The sequence below is a fragment of the Pseudomyrmex gracilis genome, unplaced genomic scaffold, assembly GCF_002006095.1.
Source record: "Pseudomyrmex gracilis isolate BER0280 unplaced genomic scaffold, ASM200609v1 scaffold_6, whole genome shotgun sequence".
NCBI classification, from domain to species: domain Eukaryota; kingdom Metazoa; phylum Arthropoda; class Insecta; order Hymenoptera; family Formicidae; genus Pseudomyrmex; species Pseudomyrmex gracilis.
Window position 1 is genome coordinate 1,523,789 of NW_018020590.1, and position 16,039 is coordinate 1,539,827.

The following is a 16,039-nucleotide window of genomic DNA, read 5'->3' on the forward strand; positions in this document are numbered from 1 at the left end:
TTTCACGTTGATCTTTCTTTTATTTATTTATTTTTTTTTTAATCAAGAGACACGATAGTGCTTCGCGCCAAGTTCACGTCCAACGAAGTGACGCTCGAACTGCGCGAGCACACTGTGCCTCTTATACGCGAAAATCATTTCATGGAGAGATTTTTAATCAGCCATTTTTTAATAACGACTGAACCGATCGACTTCTTTTTAGTCTCGTTTGATTCACGTTAAAAAAATTTAAAAAAAATGTTCTTGCGTTTTTGTTGTTTCTGATTTTTCGAGATATACGACGATAAAGTTTTGTAGTAAAAAATTTCCGATTCAGAAACATCGTGCCATCAAATTGTGTGCATGTTTGTATGCCGTGATCGAGGTCAGTGACCTCACCGCAGTCACGTGTCCGAGGTTATTGACTTCACCGCAGTCACGTGATCGAGGTCAGTGACCGAAGTCAGTTACCTTACCGTAATATATATGAAATAAAAAATAAAAACTAAATAAATTACAAATTAATTTAATACTACAAAAACGGCTGCATCAGACTGCCGCACAAAGAAATAATTTCATTATAGCTGAGAAGCAGCCGCGCAGAGTATTTTTGGAATATTTGTTATATTTTGAAAAAAGTTTTTCTTTTGTTACATTTCTATGTTCTAGTAATAAATATAATCTTACCAAAGTACATAGTTATGTACTTAGAATTAGTTATTAATAATCACATGGAAAAAAAGTTAAAGCGTAGTCTTATTATGGACACAATTATGTTGTTGTATATTGTTTTTCGACAATAAAACAAGTCTTTAGAGAAAGAATGTTTTGTAGTATATAATAACGGAAAAAAGGTAAGGCATAGTCTTACTTTTGACACAAGTATGTTATTGCAAACTGTATTTCTATTCAATATTGTTTTCTATTGTATATTGTTTTTCACTATAATAACGTACGAAAGTTTACTTGGTGCTACTTTTAGATATTACTTCTTTTGTAAAACATGTTTTTAGAGAAAAAATGTTTTGTAGTAAATAATATTTTGTAAATCAAATTTTATAAAAAGAGAAAGAACTTTTTGTAGTTTGTAAAACCATTTTAGAGAAAAAAGTTTTTGTAGTAAAAAAAAATGTTTTGTAGTATATAATGTTGTAGAACAGGTTTTATAGAAAAAGAATTGTTTGTAGTATTAAATCAATTTTTAATGTATTAATTTGAATACAATACGTGTTGTGCGTGTACTTGGCGCCTAGTCTTACCTTTTTTTGAAAAGGTAAGTTTTTCGAGATATCGCACATTTTGTATTTTGTAGTATTATTTAATTTTGTAAAACAAGTCTTATAAAGAAAAAAGTTTTTGTAGTATTTAATCAATTTGTAATTTATTAATTTTTAATTTTTTACTTTATAAAGTTAAAGTATATAGTTTATTAATTTTTAATTTATTTAACTAACGTAACTTTTTGCCATTATTTTTAGTCGCTTTTTATCAATTTTTCCAGTAGTGACGCGCGGCATTTTGTCCAAAAATACAACTCCTCCTAAAAGTTTGCAATACCACGGTAAATTCTCTTCCACTAGACTATGCAATTCTTCTGCTGTTACCTGTAAAATAATTTACTCTTGTACTTGTTGTCTATAAAAATATTTGTACAAGCGTTCATAAAACATACTACGTTTTTGTCACTTTAATTGATATATATTTTATGATGCGCAATATTGTCGTACTTCTTTTCCAGCTACTTTCTCAACGAAAGCCATCGGATGTTCTTCGTCTGTTTCATGTGGCACTGGAACTACCGCGGCATTGAGAACTGAAGGATGAAGTTCGAGCACACTCTCTATTTCCGCCGGTGACAATTTGATACTTCCGTAGTTAATAAAATCGGAAATCCTGCTTACGAAGTAAATCTCACCATCTTTGTCGTAGTACACTATGTCTTTAGTATGCAACCATCCTGTACACATGTATAATTATAACTCGTTGACTGTAATTCTACATCACATAGATGTATAGCAATCACAAACGTCACTGACCGTCAGAATCAATAACTTCTTTAGTTTGTTGTGGATTTTTATGATAGCCGTTCATCAAGAACTCCGATTTTATGCAAAGTTCACCCATCTTGTTAACTCCTACAGTTTCGCCGGTCTTTTCGTCTACCACCTTTATTCGTACTCCTCTAATTACAAAGCCGCAAGAACCCGGTTTGCTAGTTCTTGTCTGACTCACGCACAATCCTCCGGCATCTGTCAATCCTAAATATGCAAAATAGAAGTTTGAAATACAAGAAAGAAACTTTCTCTCTTTGAACAAGAGATTATTATACGGAATATTATCTATTCGAGATATTTTATTATCGTCTCTTTATGCCGTTTCTTTACATTTTTTTACTATCTTACCGTAACATTGCAACACTTGGGTGCGCTGCATCATTTTTGCAACGGCTTCCTGCATTTTCTTTGTAAAAGGTGCGCCGCTGACGACAAGCTTTTTCAAACACGTCAAAGGATATTTCTGTAAAATATCGTATTTGAGTAAACGTAATGGAAAACACGTATCACATCCGAACCATGTTACCTGCAAATATAATCGAGTTATTAGAGCAAGATATATGTTTTATTGTGATACTAAACTAAAAGATATAAATAAAAATGTGCAACCATTTCCTTGAGAACTAAAAATCTCTTTGTACAATGGTAAAAATTTTATTTTAATAAACTTTGAACAGAAAATATACTTGAAAATAAAATCTTTTGTTTTTCTAAGAGCGCATAGCTCTGTGTGTATAAATAATAATAAAGCAAATAAGTATAAATGAATAAAAGAAGAAAAATTAAACTTTAATACTAGACACTCTCTGATAGGAATAGTGGAACACAAACAATTGGAAATAAACATGTCTATTGTACACATGTTAATAAAAAGTTAAGAAAAAGTAGATAGAGTTTCTAATAAACACTTGCATTTACGTTTTGCAGAAATGTGAATGCACGTAGATGCAACAAAGAATCCGAAATTAGTGACAGACTCTTGCATTGTAAAATTATTAATTTCAACGTTTGCGTCCGATAATTAGTTAAAACTTTTTATTAAAACGTTTTATGTTTTTTTTATATTATACAATATTTAATTGTGATACTCACTTCGTGATTCTGAATAACCTTACATATTTCGATCTCACTGAGATTATCCGGTATAATGATTCTCTTCGAATTGGAGAGAATAACTTCGATAATCAAAGTCAAGCCGTAATGCCACCGTATAGTGGGAAGCCATAATGACACTTCGTTCTTTAAATGAATCTCTTCGACAGGAGTAACACTGTTGTAGAGAGACACATACGATAGTTCTGTTCCTTTTGGCATACCTGTTGTACCGGAAGAGCTACAGATCATTGCTAAATCGCGAGGATTGTCGATTTCACTGCAAAGAAATTCGTCAATCTCCGAAGAGTCAATTTGATCTTCAAGAATATCCGCCAGAGATACGAATCCTGGCAAACTGCCGATAACTACAACTTTCACTTTGAGATTTTCTTCTTTTGCGGCATCCATCAAATTCTCGGCGGACGCCGCATTCACAAATACTATCTTCGGAGATGTCAGCGATAGACAATATCGTGCGGACACTAAAATATATATAACTTAAAACAATTTCTTTGTAGAAGTTAACTTGGTAATTATACTTTTAATTGTACAAGTGCGATATATATATATATATATTTATTTATTTATTTATTTGTAGGTTTAGAGAAACAAAGATATTTATGTAAAGCATGCCGTACTTTTCGATACATCATGGTCCCAAGGACAGATTATGGCGGCAATGTACAAGCTTGCTATCACTGGTATGTACGTGTTTAAGTGATTATCAGTCCATATGCCAATCTTGTCACCTTTCTCAATGCCGTTCTTTTTTAACCACAAAGCGCACCTGATACTTTGTTCTGCCATTTCCGCATATGTGCTTTCTTTTCCCGTGATAGTTTCTACCTAAAACAATGCCGCACATAAATTTCTTGAAATTTGAGCCAAAATGAATATGTACATTAATTTTACGTGTCTGTATTTATCTTTTTTCTATTCTGAATAATATAATGTCAGTTAACAATTTTTTGTTGTTAATTATATGTTTATTGTATTTTGTTATTAATAATATTCCTGCAAAAAATTAGACATTTTGTTTATTTTTGCTATATTTTGCCGAGCTAATCGAAGTTTACACAGAGTTACGCGATCCTAATCTGTTATAAGATTTTCATTGCAACACTACCTGTCCGACAAAATCCGGCTTACTTCTCAATCTATCGAGAATCAGTTGCGCAACGTTCGTGCATTTTGGATACGTTTCCTCCACGCCGATCAGTACATTGTTCTCGATTCTGAACAACGGTACGTACTAGAAAAAAAAAGCAAATAAATACACCGTGATGATTATTTCAATGATGCAAACGCCATTTTGACGAGTCAATCAGTATCGCGACTTACCGGTTTATCAGCTTCTTGTCTCATCATAGATAGGTCTCGTAGATATTTATAAAAGATTGATCGTTGCGCGACGCCAACAAGAACATGTTAGTTCCCGCGTCAGGCTTTTATCGATATTCCACCTCCAGTTACTAATCAATTGCGTCATTAAATCGACATTCATTTCAATCACATCAATGAAATGTACTAGTGCCAATTCTCTGTTGTAAATATTTAATATGTCGGAGACATTACCTGTTCGCTGAAAAGTATGCGCATCGGATTATTCGAGAGAATTTTCGTCGCTGGGCGACGCCGGCATAATAAATGTATGATGTCGCGGGAGTTTCCCATTTGGCGGTTTGCAGAATGCATTTGCATCGGGCGATAAAAATACGCTTACCGAAACCGGAAGGCCTCGTATATGCATCGCGTCGATTCGACGCCACAGTAATTTATCGCGTCCGCGTAACGGTGAAATTTTTCCGCTACATTCGCGAGCTTCTACTGTCTGCTGTCCTGATAACGTTGACAAATGTTGTTTTCGGACACGTCGCGCTTGCGACGAACCGGTCGACTCACAAGTAACGCCCACACGAGGCGCGTAAAACGCAAAATCCACTTGCTTCTTTGTAATAGCACGCAAAAAACCAAGCAAATTTGATATTTTTCGACCAATTAAAACACTGTAAAACATTGTGCTGTAAATAAAACAAAACATTTTTCACGAATTGTCCGAATTTATAAACTTAAAACAATAAATCGCTAAAAAGTTTGTTCGTGTCTTGCAGCTATTTTAAACAACTCATTATAAACATGTATTTCTTTTTTAAGATATGTACATTTAATTTTTACTAATCAGAAAAATAATTTGCTTAACATAAATAGTTTAGGTGTGTCAATGTCATCGATTAAAAACTCTATTCAATGAAATCGCTTAATTATTTTAATTATAATATAAATTTATAATGAATATGTACACAAACATACTACAACACGCAATTACATAAATACATAAACGCTTATCAAGATATATATTTTCATATGAATAATTTACAATTATCGTACTGCTTGACATCTGAGAAATCTGAGAACACATGCTTTGTTCATCAATAGCTTTGCTGTTGGAAAATTGCATTAATTATAATTTAACAGTGTGTAAAAATTATTTTGTAACTTATCGATGATTATTGATAATGTGTCAATAATGTGTCAAACAATTATATTGATAGTATTTTTCTCAATTATTATTCAACATCAAAACAGTAACAAAGCAGTTTTTATCAGAACACATGTTACAAATTTGTTTGTTTTTTCAAAAGTTGTTAATATAATGCTAATTCTCTTCGCGAGATGTGTTGTGCTTCTGTCCATTTTGTTATCTCGCATCTTATCGCCGTTTGCGCCGCTATCGCTGTTATTGTCACAATAGAATCGCACATTCGCGATAGATATTGCGGTAAGTTTCCACAGAGATTATGAAGAGTCGGCTCACGAGAGAGAGAGAGAGAGAGAGAGAAAAAAATTTTCATTCAAACGGACGTGAATCTTTCTCGACGCTGTGAAATTTCATATTTTTCACACTTGTGACTATGCTAAGTTGTTTCTCTCTTTTTCTCTCTACGATCTCCTAGCTTCTTATTCTTGCTCCGCAGTTATCATGTTTCTTTCCCGCAACAAAAGCAAGCGAGGAGATAATTTTCCTTAAATCAGAGCACGATTTTGTATCTCTGTCGAATGTTTTCACTTTTTGTACTTTTATTTCACATGAAAAAATACACGCGATTGGTTATGATAAAAGTAAAAATGCAATATCAATTGCTCATTAAAACAATTATTGCTTGATACGATACTTAAACACAATTCAACGTAAACTTTTTTATTAATCTTACGTGAAAAATATCGCATTTTTACTATGATAAAAATTACCCAATCAAGCAAAAGTGTATTTTTGTGATTTTCACTAGGTTTTGCGATACACAATCGACTTCCACATGTTACGCATATTTGCACGCGTCAAATGTTTCGATCGCGCGACTGAAACGTGATCTTGTTATATCTATTACAAATATTCTTTGCAAAATTATCTATGTAAAAAAAATACATTTGACTTCGTAAAACTCGACAAGCTTTTATCTTCTTATTAATTTAAGTTACAATTTTATCAAATCCGTCCTTTTTGTCTGTATCGATTCCATCGAGTTTTTGGCGCCTGCTCGTCAGCTGTTAAATTTATCTTGAAGAAGATTGATTATAATATTGTCATTCAAAAAAATGTAATCTGAAACTTATCTAATTCTTAATCAGAGGCGACTGTGCACGATGCAAAACTTATTTTGCCATTGTTATAGTTTCAGCATCGGATAATTACTTAATTAAATCCGACTTGTTTAATTCGGCCTCGCTGAACCATTTTGATTTTAAAGCTGGGCGTGAGAACGAAATTATCTCGGAGAGCGCTTCTTTTTGAACCTCGTGCGCGCTTAGGTACTTACTTAAGAACACTTAGTCGAGTTTTTCCCCTGTTGGCCGGAGGAAACGTAGCGCTTGCTAAACATGCCGTAGAGCAAATATTAAAACTTTGCGGCAGTTTCGCGCGAACGCTTTACATTTGAAGGCGGTTACACGTGCGCGGAACCGCAATTTTGCGTTTTTTGCGCTTATAGTAAACATTTTTCAAAATATTTTCAAAGATTTTATATACGCATCAATATACACAGTTACTGCATCGAGATAAAGTACTCAATATCTTGTCATTATGTATACAAGTAATCTTATTGAATCTATATTCTATTTATATTTAACTGATCAGAAAGCTGATATGAAAACAGTTGAACGATTACGTTTCAATAAGAATATCATATCACACACATTTGATATTTTGTTTGGCGATATATATGGTTTATATAATAATGCGCGGCAAAAGTATTTTAATAATTGAGATTTGGCTATATGTCTTCCCTCTTCTCCTCTTTCGTTTCAACAAGGCATATTGCATTCAGCATTAATTATGCAAATGCGTAAATGGACGATGAAGAACTTTAACACGCGTTTATCAGCCATTCGTGCACGTAAATATGTAAAGCGCGACGGGTATAATTCATTGGATTGGAATTACTTCCGCGTATATTAATATATATGTATATATATATATATACAGGATGTCCGGTAATTACCGTATCTCACCGCTCATAGGCAGGTAGAAGTTATTCTGAGTCGCGCGCGCGAAAAGTTTTATACCACTTTACAAGATTCGTAATAATTAACAAGATATGAATTAATAAAGATCCGCGAATAAGCGTGCAGCTACGTACACAATGACAACTAAGTGTCAAGCGTCATATTACGTCTCTAAGTCAAATAAAGAGACAACTCGCTTTTATCTTTTCTTTTCTCCCACTTGCATCGGCACGGCAATCGAGTCGGATGGTATTTTACAGAATTGCGTACTCCTAGCTCTTGCTTCGCTCGAGTTTCTCTTTTTGATGCATATATCGCGAGCTACATTGCGGTGCTCGTAATAAGGACGACGTAGTAACATGAATGTCCTGCGATGAGAAAATCCGCTCACAAAAATGACAAAATAGACGAGCAAGACGTTCGAAGAATCTTCTGAGTTTCGTTCTAACGTTCTCAACGAAGGTTTTCCCGTTATACTTTGAACTGTAAAATTGTTACAATATTTTGTGCCGCAGTATTTTCTATATGACTTACGATGCTCGTTTGTCTTTTGTGATAATACGAACAAGTAGAAGCTACTTTAAGACTACTTGTCCTAAAATTATTGTTAAATAATCTCTTTATATCGATAATATTTGCACATTTATATGATAAATAGTGATCGATGAATGCATTTATATATTGTTACAAATAGCAATTCGTACGGAAACTGATGTTTTTCCGATGTTGCCTTAATTGCTGTATCATAACAACAACATAACGATATGTGTGTATATCACGATACTACATCGTAGTATCGTATTTTATTGATAATCATCTAATAAAATACACGCGCCTCTAAATTACGAACATGTGATAAAACGATAATGCTTTTGCTACAAAAATGACAAAGAGAAATGATCGACACTATTAGGTGCAAATTAATTTATTGGATGTAAAATGTATAAAATTAATATGGGGCAGCTTAGGTACATATAGTACGACGTATCGTTTCAATTTGTTGCGTAACTCTTAGCGATCTGCTTGAGCTCCTTCTTAGCGATCTTCCCGGTGGCCGTGCGGGGAAGCTTTTGCATGAATTTAACTCCCGCATGCAACCTGCAGTACCACGGCATGTTCCGCTTCACCAAGTCGGTTATGTCGAGTTCCGTCGTCTGAAATTTACGTGAGAAATTGTAATGTAACGTATGTAGGGCAAGACGGTGGAACTTAAGACTTGTTGTAAATTGCAGTTGTGCGCGCGCGCAAAAAGCCAATTCTCTTTCCGGTAAAAGTTAATAAGTACGAAGGATTTGTGTAATATAAACCGAGAAATCTTATTTGCGAAACAATCTCAAAAATGGTACACATAACTTTTTTTAGATATATATGTATATATATATATATATATATATATATGTGTGTGTGTGTGTGTGTGTGTGTGTGTGTGTTACAAAAAAATTATAAAAATTTCATTAATGAAACATTTATATATAATATTTATAAATAAAAAGTACTATAAATATTACTTCATTCATGTAATTACCTCTTTGCCAGGTACTTTTACAACAAAGGCCATCGCATGTTCTTCGTCGATAACGTGTGGCACGGCTACCACCGCAACTTCAAGGACTGCGGAATGTTGCTGAATCAAAGCTTCCATTTCCGCGGGCGATATCTTGATGGCTCTATAGTTGATGAATTCCGACATTCTGTCGACGAGGAAGATTTCGCCGTCGTTGTCGTAGTAACCAAGATCACCGGTATGTAACCATCCTGAAATTGGTGCAAGTTATTTCTGTTTTCTGTAAATTTTCATTGTTAGCACGAATCGACGATAGTAACAACCAAATTTCTGCTTAATGTCACGCGGACTACACTTTTTCTCTTTAAAGTCTAAATAGAAATGAGTGTCAAACTATATCTTATTTATACTTACCGTCCGAATCGATTGCGCTCCTGGTAGCCTCAGGATTATTGTAGTATCCATTCATCATGTACGACGATTTGGCCAGTATTTCTCCTGTTTTGTTGGCCCCCAAGATCTGACCTGTGTTAGGATCGACCACTTTCAGCCGTCCCGTTTCGCAGACAAATCCGCAACTGCCTGGTTTACTGTATTTTGTCTGACGGGCGCATAATCCACCATAATCCGTCATTCCTGCCGACAAAATTGCACAAAAATTGTGCTATTTCTCTCTTTGCACGTATCTATGCGTAATACATCTATTGTATACAAATGTGTGATACACATTTGCGGAATTGAACTCGCATTGCGGATTTTTGAATAATTAATCGTCGGGTAACATTCAAACTACGACTACGTCATATGTGTGTACGTGATAACGACTTATAACGCGCGGCAAGTAGTCTTCAGCAACTCACCATAACTCAATATGACACTTGTGTGCGGCAAAAGTTCCACCAGAGTCTGCTGCAGCTCTCCGCGGAAATGCGCGCCCCCAAACAAAAGGATTTTCAATGTTGGTAGTCGGTACTTGCTTAGTATGTCGAACTTTACCAGTCGAATGGGGAAGCAGGAATCGCATCTAAACCAGGATACCTGAATGCAAAACGACGCCGTTAAACTCGAACGTATCCCTGCGCGCGTGGTATTACCTGCGCGAGGCAATAAATCACGCGGTACAACTATCACAGCCGGTTGTAGATGCGCCTCAATTCGGGTTCCGTGTTATCCTTTAGCAAATTCGCCGCGCGACATAAATTAACACAAATTAACGTGAACGCGCGAGCGCAATATCGCGTGAAATATATCCTTTTACCAAGTCGCAAAAATATTGTCAAATGAAAATAACGCGCAAGTATGAAAAGTAAATGATAAATCAGTCGCGATGTGTCGCCGAATATTACCTAAATTTCATTTCCGTCGCGTAAATTTGCAGTTAACTTTTTTCACGTGGCTGAAAACTACTGTATGAATTATATTTGTAACTGGATTTATTAAAGTTGCACGCACGTAATCGATATTGTTCGCACACGAACGTGACAGGCATGCGAATCATTTAATAATTTATTATCGCCACACGATACTCCGCAGCTTGTCATTAATGCGCGATTAGCATCTCCTAATTTCCCATCACTCGCCTCGTGTTTCTCGATGAAGCGGCACAGTTCCTCGTCGTCGTCGCAATCCGGGACTATGATCCTCTTGGAGCAGTCCAAGATGGCCTTGATGACGATAAACAAACCGCAATACCAGCGCATGGTGGGTGTCCACATGGACACGTGTCCTCTGAGATCATGAATTCTGACGTGAGTCATGTAATTGATCATGGACGCGTGACTGATCTCGGTTCCCTTTGGAAAGCCACTAGTGCCGGACGAGCAGACGATCGTGGCGACCTGATCGAGACTCGTCAGTTTTGCGCACTCGAACTCATCGATCCCGGTGGCGTCCTGACACCGCAGGATGTTCTTCAGAGACTCGGCTCGCTCGAATCCCGCCAAATCATCGAACACCACCAGTCTGGTATCTAGTTTGTCCTCCTTGACAATTCGCGACATGCACTCGGCCGAATCGAGATTTAGAAATATTATTTTCGGCTTTGTCATAGAGAAGAAGTAACGCGCGGTCGCTGAAAACCAAGTAAATTTCCGTGAATTTTTCACGCAACGCGACGCCGTTGTTTTCGCTGTTGTTTCGCATTCTCGCGATACTGATCTGTCAAATTCGTGATTAGATGAAAGCAATTAATGATCAAAGATTTAAAAAAAAAAACAAAAAAAAATTGTTACAGTGTTGCTTTTGGCGCGAGAATCCGAATTTTTCGGTAATATCATCTCGGCATGAGAAATGCTCGAATTGGATCAAAGTAAACGTACTTGGAGAAAGTTCGTCGTCCCACGGATGGCTAATGGCGCCGACGTAGAGCGCCGCCAACAGAGGTACATATGACTCCAAGTGATTGTGAGTGCAAATGCCGATTACATCGCCCGATTGAACACCTTGCTCTCGCATCCACAGCGCGCATTTCACGCTTTTCTCCATCATTTCCGCGAAAGTGGTCTCTGTCCCGGTAACCGCTTCCACCTATACGAGCGGAGAATTAAACGGCGAATCTTGACGAATTTTATATGTCGACGAGAAAGTCAATTTTATCGACTTCTCCTTTCACGGTAGTCGATTGTGTCTACTTACTTGAGCGACAAATTCCGGTCTGCTCCGCAGCCTTTGCAACGCCAACGCGCCGACGTTCGTACATTCCTTGCGAATCGGTATTTCCTTGCCGATCAGAATATTATTTTCTATTCTGAATGTCAGACGGTCCTACAGAGAGACATATATCGCGATTGTTATATTTGATTGAGTAAACATTCAAAGCGCGCAGGCAATATTTTTCATTTTTCTTAATCGTAATTTTACCTCTTTGACGATATTTTCGTTCCTTTGTTTCTTCATTAGTACACAGTGAGAAAGTATGGCTCGTGAGTATTAGCTTACATATAACTTATAAAAGTGGTTGAAGTTAGTGTCACTAGCTTGTACAGCTTATAAAGTCGACTGAGTTATTTACATATATTATCGCGGAATACGACACTTGTGCAGCAGTGTTCACAGTTTTAGCTTCCTTACAGCATGCTGAAGCGGTGGAAGGGATGCGCACAACAGCAGCGAGTTTATGCAGGTAGAATTCGCTGCTGTTGTGCGCATCCCTTCCACCGCTTCAGCATGCTGTAAGGAAGCCAAAACTGTGAATACTGTTGTGCAGTGATATCAGAAAGATATCCGCGCGGCCTCCGCGTACCGTAATAGAGGGGATACGCACATAAGCGAACACAGTTGCGTATATAAATTATTTACACGGAAGGAGAAGGAAAGACATGTATGTACAGTAGGGAGCACTCCTCCCCCCGGAAGAACAGCGCGCGATAGTAGAGCATCCAAAGGAGAAATTCCCGAAAAAAATTTCCCCTGGAGCCGAACGATATGGTGCTCCCTACTGTACATAAGTCTAATCGATTCTTTCATCATGCGTTTTTCTCGGAAATATATTCTTTCCTTAATGATTATCGGTGCGAGAGTTTTATAAGATTACAAAACAAGTGTCCGCACATGCATTATGAGACACGTCTTCCGATACTGAGAAAAAATAAAAACAATTAAAAAAAGAACCCAAAAACCGATTGTCTACTGATAGCGATGGTATTAAACACAATAATCCGATTCCTAATGTCGTTTCGATCTGTATTTACTTAGATCTTCTTCAGCCAAACTACAGAGTAATATTACAATCAATGAAAACTTTTGAATAACTTGTCAGTTACATAATAAAAATAAATAGTAAGAGTAAACAAGTATCACACCTATCTGACAAGTCAGCACAACGATCGTTAATGTATACTAGAAAAAATAAATTGCAATAGTGATCATTTCGAGCGCATGGGACTGATACATTCTAGAATTCGAAATTGTTTTTTTCTCTTTCAATTAACAACGATCGACTAGTAGCACAAGATATGTAAGATATAAGTTTCTCTTAAACTTTTAAGTCTAATTTTTTTCCTTCTAGATAAGTTCTCGATAACTTTATCTAAAAGATATACTTAATCTTTTTGTATATCTTTATCCAGAAGATAGATATCGGGAGATATGAAAAAATCGGCAGTTAAAGTGAGAATAGATGCGCATTCTATGAGTTGCGCAGTCACTTGTAGAATCGGAAAATCATCATTAGTGGGGAAATCTATTGGCTTCCTGTCCATAAAAGAGAAGTCGAAATTGTAATACTTGGAGTTTTATTGTAGTATATAAGCTCTCGCGAATCTCTCGTCTGAATAAATATTGTTTTAGCGGCTGAATAATTTCAAATCTTTGAACACACATGTAAAACTTTCAATATTTCAAATATTGTATTTATACTTAAGACGCGATATGCTGTTATCGAACTGTATTTCTTTTTTGTCACAATTAGCTTGCTGCAGTATGTCAAGGAAAAAACTTTTAATGTAATGCGTTGTATGATAAAACATTTCATCATATCGATAAACAAGGTTACTTTTATTTATATACAATTAATGTACATAAATATTGTTGCATGTAATATATAATTAATATATGTGCGATAATCTCTTGATTATTCTCTTGATCTTTTGATTAGAGAATACAAGAAAACAACAAGGAAAAATATAGCGCAAATGCGTAATCAGTTGGTTGAAAACCATAGATTAATAGTGTTATTTTTTTTCTATAATGAAAATTTCCTAACATAATTAAGAAGTGTATATGTTATACGTATATATAGATGCATAAATAATACAAATATCTTATTCAACAGTTTTTCAGCGACAATTGAAACATTTCTAACTGTGTTCATTTTCTAAATCTGTTCATTTTCATTCGTGTACGCGAAGTTTTGTTGGAATGAGAATTTTCAGTTACAGGTTCTCGCGCAAGTCCTAATCAATTTATGAACGCGGCGGCGTGACATGAGAGTGCACTATGCGATCGCCAACTCAAGGTAACGGAGATAGTTCCTCGAACATTTCCTTCGGTTTCGACGATCTCGATATCCTCGCTTCATTGTGTTGCTGTTCTTTTGTCAATTCTACATTCAGATTATCACATGAATGTCACAGAAAAATAGTTGTTTGCAATTATGTCTTATATGTTATTTACAATAAAAATAACGTATTCTAGTATATGTAAGTAAATATTATCTTTCACAAAATAGCGCAGTTACCATTTAAATACTCAAATCTACTTCTCGTGCTTCCATTCACGCATCAAGAAATGGAGATAAATTATTTATCCTTTATATATATATATAGCAAGTATTTGGAAATACGAGCTGTACGATATCTGCTAAGTTACATATAGTCGGTTTTGTTGTTTTAAAACTCTAAAAAATAGCGCGTGTTAAAAGCACGCTGTGTTATTAACACTAGTTACTTATTTGTCAAAAAAAAACAAGAAAAATTATACTTTTAATAAATGCACGATTAATGCCTAATTTTATCACTAAGTACAAAAAAATACTATTAATTAGTCTTGGTTGTCGTTACATGTTATATGTTGCAAAATTTTTCTAAAAAAATGATACTTTGATAAAAACATGGTCGTCTTACAAACCATATAATACACATATGAGAAATGTCAGACATAACGCATGAAAATCAAACTCAAAAAATAGTAAAAGAGAGGAGTGGAAAAACAACACGTGACTAAAGTCACGTGACTTTAATTTAGTCACGTGTCTTTAAAAACGTGAGTAAAGTATGGTCACGTGAAAAGGAGAGAAAAAACATCACGTAACTGTACTTTAGTCACGTGTCTTTGACAAACCGGATTGAAATGTCACAGTATTCGCCACAACGAACATTTGTCGGAGCGATAGGTATTGTCTGGAGTGTTGCCGGCGCGAAACAACGCCGACGCGAAGCACTACCGTTTATCGTGTTTCTTGATAATTCTCTTTTTTTGTCTCTAACCCACACTTCTCATCTTTCTTTCTTTTTTCTTCTTTCAACGCACTCGTATATGTATGTCATCTGTTAGCAACCATGCACACAAACGTGCACACAGTTTGGTCGCACGACGACGACAATAATGAAGTTTTTGAAAACGTAAATTTCTTATTTCGAAACTTTATCGCCTATCTCCAAATCAGAAGCACAAACAAAAAACGCAAAAATAATTTTTTTAAAATGTTTTGTTATGAAGCAATTGAGACTAAAACGAAATTGATTGGTTCAGTCGTTCTTGAGATATTGCTCCATGAAAATCTCCTTACTTCTCAATTGCATGAATTTCGCGTATAAGAGGCACTACCGTGTTTTTTAATAAAGTTAACTTAGTAAGTAATTTATTCATTAATCTATTCCGAAGTTTATTTCTGACTTTTTAATGCAAAATGTGTGTACGCAAACATTAGAGGACACACATTGAAAGGGGAGTGTGTCTCCGCCAATACACATCTCACATTTACGCGAGGAAACATGTTACATGACTAGCCGTAAGTGCGCCCGTGCATGATAGCTGCGACGAAACAACATAGCATCCTCGACAATTTCCTCCTAAGCATTTCGCAACAGTCCTTCAGTGAGGTTGTAGTAAGAGCTCCCCGATCCTTCAATATTGAGACAGCGGACACAGAGAACTGACGCGAGCTTACTGTATTTACTGAAAACTCCGGTAACGTTGATTTCACTTCCAGTACCCACTCGAGCTTTGATGTGCCACGTAATTCGAATCTACAGGGAGAAATTTAACGAGCGGCAAATAAGCTCTCAAATATCCCTCTTCTTCTACATGCGTTTCATTTCGAACAGAGTCGTACTCTCACTTTCGCAGTTTCGACAAACGCTACGCCTCAGATTCGATGGTTTTAAAAAATTTTGTTATGTATATTTTTACTTTATTTTATTTATTTATTTTTTTATGTCATATTTGTTTCGATCAAAAGTCCATTTTT

General features: G+C 35.8%; 2 protein-coding genes across 3 annotated transcripts; both read right to left on the minus strand.

Moving 5' to 3' along the window:
* Window positions 1-1,408: 1,408 nt before the first annotated feature.
* LOC109858240 (4-coumarate--CoA ligase 1-like) lies at window positions 1,409-4,617 on the minus strand. 2 transcript variants are annotated; one of them, XM_020435314.1, is made up of 8 exons: window positions 4,470-4,617; window positions 4,255-4,380; window positions 3,767-3,974; window positions 3,126-3,610; window positions 2,382-2,559; window positions 2,016-2,237; window positions 1,707-1,936; window positions 1,409-1,583 (listed from the first exon to the last, which is right to left on the minus strand). In XM_020435314.1, exons 1-8 carry the CDS (start codon window positions 4,494-4,496, stop codon window positions 1,425-1,427), a joined length of 1,635 nt encoding a protein of 544 aa, XP_020290903.1. In that variant the 5' UTR covers window positions 4,497-4,617; the 3' UTR covers window positions 1,409-1,424. The 2 variants fall into 2 exon arrangements, with proteins under 2 accessions (XP_020290903.1, XP_020290910.1); XM_020435321.1 differs by lacking the exon at window positions 4,470-4,617 and having other exon boundaries at window positions 3,767-3,970; window positions 4,255-4,345.
* An 812-nt stretch (window positions 4,618-5,429) lies between these two features.
* On the minus strand, window positions 5,430-12,220 carry LOC109858233 (luciferin 4-monooxygenase-like). Its single transcript, XM_020435301.1, has 8 exons — window positions 11,992-12,220; window positions 11,767-11,895; window positions 11,451-11,658; window positions 10,713-11,203; window positions 9,993-10,170; window positions 9,547-9,768; window positions 9,154-9,383; window positions 5,430-8,782 (listed from the first exon to the last, which is right to left on the minus strand). Exons 1-8 carry the CDS (start codon window positions 12,025-12,027, stop codon window positions 8,621-8,623), a joined length of 1,656 nt encoding a protein of 551 aa, XP_020290890.1. The 5' UTR covers window positions 12,028-12,220; the 3' UTR covers window positions 5,430-8,620.
* Window positions 12,221-16,039: the final 3,819 nt, after the last annotated feature.

Coding starts and splice junctions, on each gene's coding strand:
- LOC109858240 (XM_020435314.1), bottom strand. CDS start 4,496: ATGATGAGACAAGAAGCTGATAAACCG. Junction 3,611..3,766: donor GGACCATGATGTATCGAAAA/GTACGGCATGCT, acceptor TATATATTTTAG/TGTCCGCACGATATTGTCTA. Junction 2,238..2,381: donor CCAAGTGTTGCAATGTTACG/GTAAGATAGTAA, acceptor TTGCATATTTAG/GATTGACAGATGCCGGAGGA.
- LOC109858233 (XM_020435301.1), bottom strand. CDS start 12,027: ATGAAGAAACAAAGGAACGAAAATATCGTCAAAGAG. Junction 11,204..11,450: donor GGACGACGAACTTTCTCCAA/GTACGTTTACTT, acceptor CTTGGTTTTCAG/CGACCGCGCGTTACTTCTTC. Junction 10,171..10,712: donor GCTTCATCGAGAAACACGAG/GCGAGTGATGGG, acceptor TTTTGCATTCAG/GTATCCTGGTTTAGATGCGA.